This window comes from Pararge aegeria, chromosome 10 (genome assembly GCF_905163445.1).
Source record: "Pararge aegeria chromosome 10, ilParAegt1.1, whole genome shotgun sequence".
Taxonomy (NCBI): domain Eukaryota; kingdom Metazoa; phylum Arthropoda; class Insecta; order Lepidoptera; family Nymphalidae; genus Pararge; species Pararge aegeria.
The window spans coordinates 10786193-10802161 of NC_053189.1; the positions used below are offsets into that span (position 1 = coordinate 10786193).

Sequence of the window (15969 nt, forward strand, 5' to 3'; positions counted from 1 at the left end):
GTAGATTAGCTGTGTATGTGTCTTTCCGTACATTAAGGTTTTTGTTGGTTTGTACAGGCATCACGCAATAACTAATAAATGTATTTGAGTGCAATTATAGCTGATACCCTCGAATAAAATAATATATACTTTTCATCCCAACAATGAAACCGTTCGGGACAGACCAATACCTAAAGTATTTATTAATTTTACTCCATAACTCCGACATTCGGCATTCCTTAACCGATTTTTATAAGTTGAGAAATAAAGTTTTATTATTAGTTTGATTACGCCTACATTTTGTGAAGATCTGGTTAATTATGTTGGAGATGCAGGACTAAATTAGTGCAAGCAAACATGCTAGATGAATAAGGGCGTGTCCGCTCGGAGCTTCAATCCCATAAACATTGATGGTAATGGTTTTAATTTTTTTAGCGTGATGAAATATTTGGTTAGTAATAAGAACAGTTTTAAATTAAGGATTGAAAGTTTCAATAGCTAGAAAAAAAGTGTGGCAGTAAGTAGCCAAATGGCAATGCCAATTGGTACTTATTAAGTATTAAAAACATTCAGCTGTGCACTGAATAGTAAACTGACAAATTTGGTTGGTACTAACAAAATTCGTACTGTTGGCACAGGTCGCTCAAAATATCCCAAATACCACCTCCTGGAACATTCCATTGTGAAGGCGAGTCTGCATCTGTGTGTTGCATAAGTTAACTAAATAATTTGAATGTAGAAGACATTAGATAATATATTATGCCATAGACTTAGAGCAATCATAAAAACGATCGATCGAACGATTTGGAAACAGGAGTTATCCCGTTTATAGACGCCACTGGTTTCTTTTTGCTAGGACTTCTTACAGGTGGAGTTTCCGAACCAGCGGTAGTATATAGCAGTTTTCTGAATTGCACAAATATTAAATTAATGTTAAAGCATTTAAAAATAGATTAATTTTCAGATTAGCCAAAATGATTATTAGGAACTAGAAAGACAACCAAACAGGGTTTTAAATAACGCAAGGATATGAGAGACTTCAAATCAGCGCGGCGGTGAGTGGGACTCATGAGTACGTTTTTAGACCACATTACTTTTGACCAAAAGCATATTGCAGTCTGGTCCGTCTGTTGAGTTCTATGTTATAGTCTTACAATTAAATTTAACAGAATCGAATCACTGATAGTAGACATCTTACTTGAAGTTGATACCTACTAAGAGCTTGCATTTCAAATAGAGCGTTTGGTCTAGTTCTTTGCCTTCAAGCATATAATACTAGGCTGCTAATTTACTGCTGCCAGACGGTCGGGAATTGGCGGGATTTTCCCGAATTTTTGTATGTCCTCCCGACTCCCGACAAAGCAAATAATCTCCCGAAAAACAAGTTCGATAATTTTAAGTTAACATTTTCGTCAAACGAAACTTGCAAACAACACACAAAATAAAATGACAAATACTTATGGCAAGAACAAAAACAATAAACATGCTCATTCGGTTCTTATCTTATGTGTCACAAACACCTACTATGTTTTTTCAGGTCACAGATCTTCCACAAAATGAGAAGCGTTTAGGCTACCACGCTGGCCAAGTGCGGATGGGTAGACTTCAGATGCCGTTGAGAACATTATGGAGAACTCTCAGGCATGCAGGTTTCCTCACGATGTTTTCCTTTACTGTTTAAAGCAAAGTTATATTTAAATTGCTTCAATCTAAAACGCACATAACTCCGAAAAGTCAGTGGTGCGAGCCGGGGCTGGAACTCGGTCTTCACGAAAAGAAATATATCATCTATCATCGCTTCCGTGTACTATACTTATACTAAAATACCACGGACTGTTATTCTCGATTATTTGCCGCCAATTACTTACTCCCGACCGTTTAAAGCGACTATCGCAATATACAGCGAAATTATTTAAATTACGGATGAAGACAAAATATAGACAAGAATTTGAGGATGGAAAAATATTATGTCGGTGCTAGGAAGATATAGGAAGTGGAGCAATATTTTGACTTTCGCATTAGCAAATTAATAATTTCTTAAAGCGTGTGAACTTATTTAACACGCTTGATTATGCTTATTTGACGGCCGATTGCGGCCGTGAGCGGTGCTTTTTGAGTCCTTGCCTGTGGTTTCGATTCCCACAGCTGGAAATGTTTGAGTGATGAACATGACTGTTTTTCAGTGTTTGGGTATTAATCTGTACATTATATATATTCATAAAAATATTCATTAGCTATCTTAGTACCCATAACACAAGCTACGCTTACTTTGGGGCTAGATGCCGATGAGTGTATTGTCGTAGTTTTTTTAAACAGTTAACGCATAGGTAAGGTTGATATACAAATACTTACTCTCATGTTCAAATTCATCAGGTAAAATACCTTTTGTGCTCCGACGTCGATCATCGTCAGAACCTGCAAAGTTATGTAAGTATTTCTACGTAAACAGTTAAAAAGTATGTAGGTACTTACGTCATAACTTCACATTTTTTAAGATGTCTTAATAGGTAGAGTAAGTTCTCTAAATATGGACCAGTCTTATAATATGGACCATAGCAACATTAGGCAAGATGGCGCTGTTATCAATGTGAAGTTAGCTGCATTTGATGGCCTTACCTGGTCGCGTTCCGCCAGGGAACTCTAACAGAGCTAGATGTGCGTACGTGTCAGTGGCAACCATTTAGAGATTAGAGCGCTATTTGATGTAAATTTTCGGTAAGTTTTGTAACATTATTACAGCTACAATTATAATCATTATATTTGAACTGTCCCCATTCGGGAAACTTTATAGTGCTACTAATTATTCGTCTAGTAATTCGTGGCTGTATCTTATAACATTATTTTTTTACGAAATTATAACTTTGATATTGCATCATTTTGTAATATGGACCTATGAATGGTTTTGTAAATGGACTAGTGGTCCATATTATGATCCATAGACCATATATTGTAAACCTTGTTCACTTTTTGTTTTAGGATATGGCGACAACACCTAAACAAAGGAATAGGCAAAAATGGGACAAAGATTCTATAACTATGGCGATATTGGCTATTCAAGTGCGCAAAATGGGATACTTAAAAGCATCGAAAATCTATAATGTGCCAAAAACCACACTCATCCATTTATCTCTAAACAAAAGAAGCCTTTACAGGAGGTGACAAATATGAAACTCGGGAGGAAAGCAACATTTCCCGCCGAGTTAGAGGCCGATCTAGCTGCATATGCATGTTAAGTACACATAGTACGCAAGAATGTACATGTACATCCATTATTAGATGAAGCTATGGATAAATTCAAATATACGGCAAACAATATATACAATGTTGATGAGACCAGAATAAAGGTGGTACCTTCAAAAATACCAGAAATATTGGCCGAAAAAGGTAAAAGACAAATAAAGTCTACAACATCAGCTGAAAGAGGTTCAACAGTGACTTGCGTAATATGTAAGAATGCCGACGGTTCATTTGTATCTATGGTGGTTGTTACTACTACACTGAGGAACGTAATTATAATTGTTGAATAAAAATGGATGTTATTCGCTATTAAACTTAGTGTGCTCCATATTAGACACCATAGGTCCATTTAAAAAACCTAGTGGTCCATATTGAGCTGCCTATTTTAAAATGTTTAAATTTGTCATATTTTATAGAAAAAATTAGTTTGTTAAATAATTTGTTTCTTTAAGACATTTTAAGTATTGCTTATAATTCTAAAATAGTTTCTGTACTAATTGCATTCAAAAAGACTGATTTCGCTTCCTTATTTTGTGTTTTATTTATACAAATCCTTATGGTAGTCCATATTTAGAGAACTTACTCTACCATGAGTCTAATATGCCTAAGTATTAAGTATTTAGTATATTGCACTTACCTGATGTATCCTCCTCATCAGATCCATTACTTTCTGTAGCTTTATTAACTTTGGAAACAATTTTATCATGGCCTGTTTCATCGTTCTCAACAGATGATTCAGTTCTTTGTGATCTTTTCTTCTTATTTTCTTGAAAATTTTCCTTACCAAACTCTGGAATTTCTAAGATGGGGGTTTCATTCAGCTATCTCCTTTTACATAAAGCTTTTGTTAGCATTTCGTAAAATACACGAACACGTGTTTTTGTATTCTTATTTTTTTTTATAATACCTACCTAATTAATTATATTTATGTACCCATACATTTTTGAATCTTATTCTTATATATTTCCAAGAAGACAATACATTATGTTGATAAAAAGAACATAACCTAAATAAAGTACTCAGTATATATTACAAAATTAGGTAAAGTAGTAACATAATTTTATAAATTTGGTATCATACATAGATTTTCCTTGTTTACTAAAATAAATAAAATGTTTTATCATACCTACTTCTGTCTAATAGTGCCTAGGTACCTGTAATTTATTTCGTATAATCACTTGGTAAGTAAATTCGAACTACGGCCCGCGCCTGTTGTACGGGTATCTAATATATTTGTTTTAAAAATAAATAGATACCTTTGAAGTTTCGTATCCGTAATGATGGAGCTCCATTTTTTCCTCGGTATAAATCGAATCCTATTTTAAGATTTACTGAAAAATAATATAAATATTATATTTAATAATATGTATATTTAAGGGTAGATACCTAACATGAAAATGGCGAAATGAATGGGCAAAAAAATAAACAACAATGCGCGTTAGTAGTGTTAATAATTACAAACTCAAAGCAATGGAAAATACCTATAAGGGTTAGGGTAAGTAAAATGATAAAGCCTCCTAAACATTTTCTAATAGTAGGTACTGATGTACAGGAGTATAATGCCTATATACGATACCTAAAACATTGCATTAAAATAAATTTTAGGTGTTTATTGACCAATTAATTTTTATTCAAATTTCAGCTCGACTCACAAGTTTTATCTTTCACAGCCTCATCAAAAGCCAGAACCCAGGATAGAAAAATCTGCAAAAATAGTACCTACATATTACAGTGGTACACACTCTCTTAAATAAAGCTATACTATACTTATACTGTGTGGTGACGTCAGACCAGAATCGTTGTCACAAGTCACCATCCCTCCTCTTCCCGCGGAGAGGCGCGGACGTCGTACAAGCTAAACTTAATGTAACGGAGAATGGCAGCAGCTTCCTTTGTGCCACTACTACACTACTACTTTTATAATAATAATAATAATAATAATAATAGTCTCTTTTTTCAGGCAAGCCATATTAGGTAATACATTTAAAATAACAATATTAGAGAAAAGAAAAATAAATAATTAACAATATACGAATACAATATCGAATTAAAAATTAAAATAACAGTATAACTTGATTCAAATGGCATGTCATAAATATAAAATTAGAAAGACAAAATAAGAAATAAAAAATTACAGTGAATAATGATATTTATTAAATAAATAAAAAATTAATTAAATTTTAGTCCCGCACTGGACTGTTATAGCCTATTGATGATACGCTACCTACTTAGCCATAAAATATAGATGATACTTACCAGAAAAACAGCTCCTGTTTTTAGTATTTTGGTGATTGACCTATACATGATGAAATTTAAAAAGACTCATAACTGAAGGAAAGGTGATATTTTAAGGTAGTTTCGTGTATGCAATGACATGCCTTGATTTTAATCAAAGGTAGGTAATAAAATATGTTTATGAGCCATTTCTTCTCATCTATATACATTTAATCGTCTATAATACCTATGTATAAGTATATTGATATGCTTGGTTGAATGGATTTTCGATGATGCAACATCTTTGAAAACCATAGGGTTCATTCAGGATAGATGATGACAACTTTGGACGATAACTGTATCATTCCGTGACCTTTTCATTTAACCTTATTAATTATTTTTTTTGGCAAAGTTTAATTATTTATTTTTAACCTGTACTTATACGAGACGTACAAAACATACATAAAATCCACTTCCTCCTGTATAAGAGAACTACTAAACTTGCGTAAAAGACACCTGCAATCTGGACGAGAGACATACCTACTGAACTTGTATAAAAAACACTTACGACCTGTATAAGAGACGAACTAAACTAGCATAAACGACACTTGCGACCTTTATATGAGACGAACAATACTAGAATAAACGGCACTTGCAACCTGTACTTATACGAGACGAACTAAACTTGTCAAAAACACATGCAAACTATATACGAGACGTACTTAACTTGCATGAAAGACACTTGCGACCTGTATTCGAGACATACTAAACTTGCATACAAGACACTTGTGACATGTATACAAGACGTACTGAACCTGTATTAAAGACACTTGCGACCTGTATACGAAAGGTACTTAACTTGCATAAGAGACACTTGCGGCCTGTATACGAGGCCTCCTTTACTAGCAAAACTAGCATAAAAGACACTTACGACATGTATAAGAGATTTAATATACTTGCATAAAAGACACTTGCGGCCTGTATATGAAATGTACTAAACTTGCATAAACGACACTTACGACTTGTATGCGAGATACTCAAACTGCCTAAAAGATACTTACGACATGCAAACGAGACGTACAAAACTTGTATAAAAGACACATGCAAACTGTAAACGAGACGTACTACACTTGCACAAAAGACACTTACGACCTGTATAAGAGACGAACTATACTTGCGTAAAAGACACCTGATTCCTGTATACGAGACGAATTAAACTAGCATAAACGACTGTCGACCTTAGTATAGTTGCATCCTGTATACAAGACGTACTAAAGTTCCATAAACGACACATGCAACCTATACCTGCTTAGACGACACGTTCCTTACTTGTATAAAAGCCACTAATTGCTTCCTGTATCCATTGCGGTTTGCCATGTCAGTATAAACTTGTTTTCGCATCTCTAAAATGTAAAAAACATGAAGCGAGTATTCGGCTTGGCAACAATGAAACCGAGTAAAACTGGTTACTTGGTTACACAGCGAAACGTCTAGGTACTAGGTTTCTCTAGTAGGTAGGTATGAAGGTATAACTCTTTTTGTATCTAACTATTGTAAATATTTTATGAATAATGACTTTATTTAGGCATATTACATAGGTAATCTACCTATTTACATTTATTATTGAAGTTATATTTCTTTTGGCGCGTTAGGGAAATATGATGAGAGTAACGTCACAAAAAACCGACACCCTGTTAGCTCTAAGGTTTGACAGTCTACTCAATTGCCAAAGGCTACAGGCTCATTCCGGTGATTTAATTGATTCAATTGAACAAAAATCTCAAATTATAATGTTGAGTAAAACTTGGTTGTCCAATAATGAGTCTATTAGTATTAGAAATTTAATTATGTTTATTTTGTTCATTTCTTTAATTATGTAGATTTTTTTTTTTTGCGATATTTAAATAAACTTTTTTTACCTATAATGCGTTAAAATAAAACTTTCAATGTTTTAAATACGTTTTTTACAAACTTAGAATAGGTGAAAGATAAAAGTATTGACAAGATTTTTATCTTGATACGCCAAAGAAGTATACTTCTAAAGCGTGTACATTAGTACACACACGTTCTTTTTTCTAATATTATAATTATTCACCTGTTTGTAAAATGTGTTTCACAGGTTAGAAATGCAGGACGTAAGGTAGGTAAGTAAGCTTACGAGATCCGCAGATTTAGAAATTGCAATATAACGACTGAGGCCAAGAGGTTCCACTGAATACGGGGATTTGCTTACTTGCTTACGTGCCGAGAGATGAATAGGAAGATCTTCCTAAAATCTTACCTTGCAGTAAGGGAAGGTACCTTAACTTAATTTTATAAAGAAAGTAATTATAAAATAAACCTAACAAAACAGATAAGTATTAGTATGTTACTTCGCAGTTGTTGTCGCAGTGGTGAGCGCTTTGGTTTTAAGTTGAGAGGTCCTTTGATTCCGCCAGTGGCAATTTTGGTATTCATAAATTCAGTTTTTTCTGGTTTGGTATGGTGGGAGGCTGCGGCTGTGGTTAATTATAAATATAAAAAGGATAAAAAAGTAATTATAGTTAGATAGTTGGTAAATAAAAAAAGAAAGTAGGTACGTATTGGGCGTCGCGGCAGTTAATGGCTTACAACTGCACTTTTATGGATTTAGAAGGTACTCTGTTAAGCAAAATTTTGCATGGTTCGTATACTTACTTGTCTTTACTTATGTACACATTTTTATCAAACTAATCTTAAATACAACTTCAGGCAATTTGTTGATTTCCTAACGACATCAACGAGTCGCTGGGAGCCGCTGCAAACAAGCGGCCCAGAATCTTACGCACTATAAAAGACCTATGTCCAGCAGTGGACGTCATTCGGTTGAAGTGATGATGATGATTACCTACACTAATAGCGGGTTCACACGGATCGATTTTAGTTGATCAATTCCTAAATCATATAAACTTAATCGTTGTTTCAAGTCTTATTGAAAGCGATTTAACTCGTCTGAGCCTGTCAACGTTCAATTCGCCTTCAACCGTGTATTGCTTAAGCCGAAGCCATTGTGCTTTTTTTTTTTGGTTGCGACTAAACACTTTTGATTAAATATTGTAATAATCATTTTTTATTGAAACGTCAGAACGTGCTCATCCAATTTCGTTTTCAATAATTTGTTGAGCACCAAATGTTGCTCAACTATAATCGAACCGTGTGAACCCGCTTTAACTTTCCGAATTGTAGGTTATTCGGAAAATTTGTAAAATTCGCGCGGTAAGTAAAGTAAAAACTCTGTGGTTTGATAAAAAATTCACGCGGTAACCTCGGAATAAATTTTGCTTTAATATGGATTTATTTTAGAAGTACGTCTATTCCGTGAACTCCATTTTCTTCCTAGGTAGGTAAAAGACCTTACGCGGTATTGGTATAAAATGCGATTACCTACCTAATAATCACCCGATTTGTTTGAGGGCAAGCTCAAAAAGTCTTATATGATCAGTTAGTGGGACTTAAAAGTATAACCTAAGAAACGACACTTATAAAGTTTAAAATCTTTTTATTACGTGAACTATTACCACACTAGTCTTTAATGAAAAAAAAAATACAGCATTATTAACTAAAGTATTCCATAAGTTATCAATGAGATGAACTTGATTTCTAACTGGAGCCTTCTTTCTTTGCTTGGACTGCCAGTTAAAGGTTGATAGGTGCCCATATCTTTGATAGCCAGCAGCTATTGGATAAAAGGTTTCACGTGTGTCAGAAAAGGTTAACTTTTTTGTTAACTTATTTTTTTTTTCTATTAATTATATTATTATTCTATTCATCTTCTCCTTGCTTTCACCTTGTTCTTCATGCTTGAAGACTGACCGTTTGTTTTATTTTGGATTTTTTTTCTCACCTGCCTGATGTCATGTCCCATGGTTGTAATCCAATCCCCTTTGGTCGCTAAGTTTATCAGTCTCCCTTACCCTCTGCATTGTGTATATCATTCTGGAGTTGGACCCATTCAGAGAGGCTGCTAATTTGTGAAAATAAATGTTCCACAATGTCTGCTTATTTATCGTTAAGCAATTTAGGAAAATAAGAATCATGTTATTCCAAGGCACAAAAGTCAGCTTGCCAAGTGAAGTTTTTCTTCAAAATAGATAGGTTCATCAAGTACCTAAATTATTCCAAAATGTCATCAATATTAAAATTTGATGCAGACTCATAAAAACATTTTTCATCTAATTCACATTGTTTTTCCAATAGATCTTCTGTTAGTAAATCTATTTTTAAAATACGGTTTTCCATAATATAAGTCTGGTCAAAACAATGTGACCAATCCGATTTTTCAATTTTCATTATGTAATTCAACAGGGACGTTCTCAAAGATTCGCTGTTTGCGTCAAAAAATTTAAAATTTCTGTTAATAAAAGTCCACAAACTTTTTGTAGGAGTTAACGAAGAAAAATTTTCAGGTAGACGCAATACATGATGGCCATGTAGTTTAAAAATGCGATCAATATCATAGTCTTTATTATTTGTGGTGCATCTTTCAATTAATTCATAGATTCTGGGTTTATTCATATCAGAGTCACATGGAATATTATTTTCTCTCAACCATTCCAGCATACGCTTCTTTGAATGATATCTTGTTATACGTTTCCTTGGAGCCAACCCATGTATAAAATTATTTGCCATCACAATAACACTACCAGGTTTTATGGTATAGAGGACTATGTCCATCATCCACTTTTTAAAAATGTCTTCAAGACTTCCCTCGCTGTCCATAGAAACATATATACCGTTTTCATAACCATTATTTGAAATTAAATGGAAAAAAATTAAACCCTCCTGTTTGGATTTGCCTCCCTCATAATTATCTTTAACTGGATTCTTAAAAGGTGGTTTATGAATAATATGTTTCTCATCAATGTAATAAATTGTTTTGTTGTTCTCTCTATAATTCTTCATTTTAAACAAGTAATTAAATCTCTGAAATTTTATTTTTGGGTCTTCGATAAGAATAAAAGGTGAACCTTTTAAATTTTTTTTACATGTATATCCTAGGCTGTATATTTTCCTTTCAAAGGTTTGTAAGTCCAGATTAATTCCATTATTTCTCTGCCTAGACTTCAAGAATTCTTGGTACAAATCTTTAATGCTTAGATTTAATTCCCCAAGTATAAATTTATTAATGCATTCCATTATTACAATGTGATCATTGTCATCAAAACAATCTTCTACATATGGGTTGTCATCTATAACATGGTAGATAAACATTTTTGGCAATGCTGTATAGAAAGATACTCTTTCGTAGGCATCTTCTAAGGGTACCTGTAAGCAATTACTACTTTTTTCTTTCTTACATCTTTCAAGAACTGTTCTTACTATAGACAGCACTTGTTGCTCTACTGTTTTAAATTTCATTTTTTTAGTTTTGATACCATATGTTTTAGATATTATTGGAGTTCTTCTATCCACTTCAACTGAAAAAAGAAATTGAATTTCATAGCCAAATAGCTAGAGATAATTTTTTACCCATATTAATATTATAAAAGTGAGCATGCAACAATCTTTATGAAATTTGGCTCTTATATAGCTTGCAGACATGAGATAGACATAGGATATTTTTCTTGAAAAAGCAGCAGTGTTCCTAGGGAATTCAAAAAAAATTCTGTAATTACCCATGGATGGCCATGCAACTCAACCAATCTTGGCAAAGTTTTTCTATGATAGCTTGGATCATAGGATATTTTTTATTCTGTAATTTCTCCTGTTTTTCTTCTCTCTACAACGGCTGATCAGGGCTAGGACTAAATACAGAATAATTTCTAAGCTCCATATAAGGTCTATCAACATAGGGTAGGTACTTTAGGACATGCATTACTTGCATGGGACATGGAAACCAGTAAAAATTTTAGTTATTACCCAGGTATATAACCATACTTGTGTAATAACTGATACCTTTACCTAAGTTTTGTTTTCTTTATTAACATATCAGTAGGGAGAAGTTTAAACCTACACCTGGATTGTAAGTCTTGAGAGCTACAAGAAGCTTCTCTCTGTGCCATGTGATGGACAATCAGTGGATAAACATATCTTAACCAGTTGAACTCAATTATGCATCACATTTTGGTTTATTTCCTGTGTAACCATTATATAAGTTGAATTATTAAATATTATAAATCATTTAGTTTATTTAGAAAATATATAATGAATTAACTATTAAAATTAAGAACAAATATATCTGTATTAGTTATTAACAAAAATTTAAAGTGCATTTGGCAATTAAAACCGGTTCCAGGCTAGACCAGTGCAACCAAAATAACGCAAGTTTCAGACACATTAAAAGTCCTACTAAAAGAAACACACCAAGACTAAACAATTTATCATATTGACAATCAACTTGGTACCTCTGTTATATAAAGCTGAAGACTGTGAGTGTGTTTAAACGTGCTAATTGCAAGAACTGCTTTTCACATAGGATAAGTCTTTTTGAATTATTAGTAGCCTGCTGTAAAAAGGCAACAAGAACTTCACTCATTGTTGTATATATACTCGTGCGAAGCGGGTCGCTAATGATTTCTACATCATTTAAATCTAAAGCTTAACGCTCCCTTTCAAAACGGACTATACCACAACAAACTCGGCAGATTATTCTCTTGGATACCAGTTGTCATCACAACGTTTCACAGTAGGATGAAATGGTAAGGTACCTATTAACAGCTTATGAAATTTCCTGCCGTATATTCAATGTACTCTCTGCTTGCAGTCGACAGACTCGAATGTCGAATTTACTAATTATTTATTTACTGGTCTGTGGCACTAATTCCTTTCCTCTTACCTCTGTTATTATTTATCACAAATCTTTGGCCACTGTTTAGATTTGGTAGTTTACTCTTTATAAAATTCTGTGTTACTACAAACTTCAATTCAATTCTTGTGTATGGCTTTTGTCTGTACCAACTTGATGTCTTGTAGATGGAGAAGGCAGGAAGGAGATTGATCGGTGAAACTTATGAAAAGTTTATTTTGAATATGTACCAATTATAAACAGTTGTTATTAGATTGTTAGTTCTTAACCTAAGACATCAGATAACACAACCTTACTAATCTGTCACAGCAATATTTACGTATTTACCGGTCTGTGCACATACTTTGACGACTGACCTATGGAGGGTAGAGGTAAGGAGAGTCATCTTATATGGGAGAAAAGTTGAAAAAGGGTCCAGTTGTTGCGCTAAATAACAGTTCAAAAATCCTCCACAATGGCGCTGGTGGATGCACAGGGTATGGTATGAATGTAGCAATCGTAGATGAATTGAAGTATGCCGAGTTAAAAAAATTAATGTCATTATCGACTAAAGTGGTTAATTATTGAGAATTTCAACAACTTACGTTGTACAAAATATTGTGGTAAATATAACCTTACTTCCTTGTATCTCCATACTTCCTTGTTTATTTTTCAAGCCTACTCTAACAATATTTATATTTGGCGCTTCTTTTAAGAGTTACCCTGATGCAAATGTGGCGCCATCCTAATTTAATACATTTTGACGACACTTTTTCATATACACAGATGACTCTCCTTACCTTTACCATCCATAGACTGACCATAGAATTAGCGTTAGTGTTGCAAGAACTAAAAATTTGCTCCGTTTTTTACTTTTTTGGCAAGCTATACAAAAACCAAAGATTTACCGTTTACTTTAAACTATAACTCTTTAAAACTCCGTCGTTCAACTTAACTTGACGAATTGGTAGCATTTTTCTTACCATTAAATCAAGCCTCTATTTTGTATCGAGTTATTTATTTTAGCGTGTTTATTGTTAAAAATGTAATATAATTACCGAAAGAGTTGGTAAGGAAAAAACAAACACGTCTTCTAGTTCATTTTGTGTCAAACAACCTCAGTTTTTAATTATTAGCATAGCGTTTGCAATGCATCGCGTCACGACGAGTTTTCTCCTACCAATCACCGCTTAGCATGGCTTAGGAAGTTTTCACTACAATAACTAAAATAAATAGCCATTAGGTATTAAAAAGTTATGAAAAGATTGTTATGCGTGAATAGACTTTAATTCGTGACGTGTTAACTGTTAAGTTTGAAGAAAGCTTACGATATTGGTTATCGCCATCATCTCACTACCATGTACAAATATTTTATCATGTTTTATACGCATCATAAATGCTATCCATAGGCCTACTCAAATAAATATATTTAATGAGTTCTACTTTTACTTTGATAAGATTGACGTAACTAAAATAGTGTGTTCATCTTAACTTGCCGCGTAAATGTATGGCAGAACTGGTTAATGTTGTAATGTTAAAAAATGCACTCTCAAAAAAAATTCACGCTTTTTATTGGTATGCAATCATCTATGCAAGTTATAATAGCTAAATGTCAACTGCTAATAATGAAAAACCCTTTACAAGATATAATATATTCTATGTTGCGAACAAAAAGATAGGTTAGGATATCGGCTTACCGAGTTTTATATCTGTGAAGGATCACATCGCGAGAAAACCTGCATGCCTGAGAATTCTCCACATTGCCTTCAAAGGCATGTGAAGTCTACCAATTCGCACTAAGCCAGCGTGGTTGAATACAGCCTAAAACCTTCTAAAAAAATTGATTTGGATTTTATGTGTGGGTGACATGAACCGTTACTTAGGCCTATTTATCGCTAGTGAAAACGGGCATAAGTATGTTATTATTCATTTACTGTGTTTATTAGCTTTTTAGTTATTTGTCTTTCAGCAATTTGCCTAAGAACAGTGTATTCATTTGTTGCACACAAAAGTTTTGAAAACTACTTAACTGCAATTACCAACACGTCTTCCCAGCGTGGTGATTATGGCCAAACCCTACCCTTGGGAGAGATTATAAGTCGAGAATTGGACGGTTATAGGCTATTGATGATGATGATTTTATTAATATTTCTTTATACAAACTTTTTTATTTTGTAATGCGGTCGAGTTATTTTACGAAATTACTATTAATACAATTTCTTCTAACGGTCCGATCACACGGTTAGTAATGTGCTAACTTTGCCAAGGCGCTAGAGTGGTGGCGCGTTGGCAAAATAATGCTGGAAGAACAGATGTAACAAAACCATGAACGCGCGATGCTAGGCCCAACGTGTATGCGTAGTATACTACTACCATACTGAGCTGCCCCTCTGCCGCATAAAAACGCATCGTGTACATTTGCCATGGGTAGATACTTACGGAACCCTTGGTACGACTTTCACTTGGTTGGATTAACCGATTTTTTTATATTGCTAATGTTTCAATAAAACTTAAAACTAAACTAATTGTTGTAAAGGTCATGCCCGCGTGGAATTTGCCCATTGCCAGCCCCTTTGTCAGATGAGGCAATCAACAGCGGTGTAATGTCTCGCAAGATTTTTTTTTACAGACTTGATGTCCCAAGGGTGTCCACAGCAAACGTAACAATTAATATGTAACTCTCTATTAGATTAGTCGAATTTTTATGTGTCTGGACGGAGGCTTCGGCCACGGCTAGTTACCCCCGACAAAGTCGCAAGTGATTTAGCGTTCCAGTACTTATGAGGCCGCTTAGAAACCGATTGGGGCTGCCATACCTCAAACAGGTTAGCCCTCTACCACTCTCAAGCCAAGAGCTTACTTGTATTAGATTTTTTAAAACTAAAATCAAGACCAAAAACCAAGGCAACCGTCACGCCAGTCGCCACCTCTATTTTCGCAGGACGCTTTGATCAACTTTAATTAAATCTCTCGCAAATTTCTCACTTTTAAATTGCTGAATAGGGCTTAATAAGGGAAATAACGCTTATTTAGAAAAAAAATTAAACGTATAAAGTAACTATTTATGCGAAGTAAAAATTGTTACCTAAAATCTGGGTACCTACGAAATATTTAAGTGAATTATTTACCGGGTGTAGGTTCATTCTCTGTTGGACGTTGGTTTTTTGTAGGCTTAAAGCTATGCATGCGACTTGCCAGATGTCGTGTGTCCATTATAGTTGATAGAATTTTAATTGAAAAGCTTTGTTCATACGGTTGGAAAGATTTAAAAAATCTGATTTTAATATATATATTTTATTGTTGTATGTTTTTAAAACAATTTCAATTTTTTTTTTGTATGGAATCCGGTCAGTTTTCAACTTGCTGTAATAAATACTTATTTTTATTTAATTAGGAAAAGATAGTTCTTGGATTATATGGCTTACTCTATAAACTCTATATAGCAACAAAAATATTTATGCTGTCTTCAGACTCGACTAACATCGTCGAACTGATCTTTGCTTTTATTTTTTTCATTATCTCCTTCAATATTTTCCTATCGCCCTTTTTGGAATGTTTCCAAGTGAATGTTTTGCTACAATATAAAATTATTGTCCTGTGACATTGCGGGGGAACGACTACGGGTTTTCTTTTTCGGAAATGGTACCTAATAAAAACTAAAGCCACTTTGCTACCTAACTTGACTGCATTATTTTTTTATTTAGTTATTTGGGGTTGCGTACCAAAATGGTAAAAATGGAATCCTTTTATGCGTCTTTACTGTCTGTCTCTCTTTCACTCATAACCAAAGTTATCGA

General features: G+C 33.8%; 1 protein-coding gene and 2 long non-coding RNA genes across 7 annotated transcripts; all 3 read right to left on the bottom strand.

The window, feature by feature from the left end:
• Window positions 1–600: 600 nt before the first annotated feature.
• LOC120626924 lies at window positions 601–4166 on the bottom strand. Its single transcript, XR_005658879.1, has 3 exons — window positions 3854–4166; window positions 2332–2394; window positions 601–679 (listed from the first exon to the last, which is right to left on the bottom strand). It is a non-coding gene; the product is annotated as an uncharacterized LOC120626924 (long non-coding RNA).
• A 311-nt stretch (window positions 4167–4477) lies between these two features.
• Window positions 4478–5579, bottom strand: LOC120627120. The gene is made up of 3 exons (XR_005658889.1): window positions 5473–5579; window positions 4869–4920; window positions 4478–4547 (listed from the first exon to the last, which is right to left on the bottom strand). It is a non-coding gene; the product is annotated as an uncharacterized LOC120627120 (long non-coding RNA).
• Window positions 5580–8933: 3354 nt separating this feature from the next.
• Window positions 8934–12270, bottom strand: LOC120626975. 5 transcript variants are annotated; one of them, XM_039894794.1, is made up of 4 exons: window positions 12224–12246; window positions 11793–11893; window positions 11064–11523; window positions 8934–10865 (listed from the first exon to the last, which is right to left on the bottom strand). In XM_039894794.1, exons 3-4 carry the CDS (start codon window positions 11065–11067, stop codon window positions 9562–9564), a joined length of 1308 nt encoding a protein of 435 aa, XP_039750728.1. In that variant the 5' UTR covers window positions 11068–11523; window positions 11793–11893; window positions 12224–12246; the 3' UTR covers window positions 8934–9561. The 5 variants fall into 5 exon arrangements, with proteins under 5 accessions (XP_039750728.1, XP_039750729.1, XP_039750727.1 ...); XM_039894795.1 differs by lacking the exon at window positions 11793–11893 and having other exon boundaries at window positions 12224–12270; XM_039894793.1 differs by lacking the exon at window positions 12224–12246 and having other exon boundaries at window positions 11793–12209.
• Between the last annotated feature and the right edge of the window lie 3699 nt (window positions 12271–15969).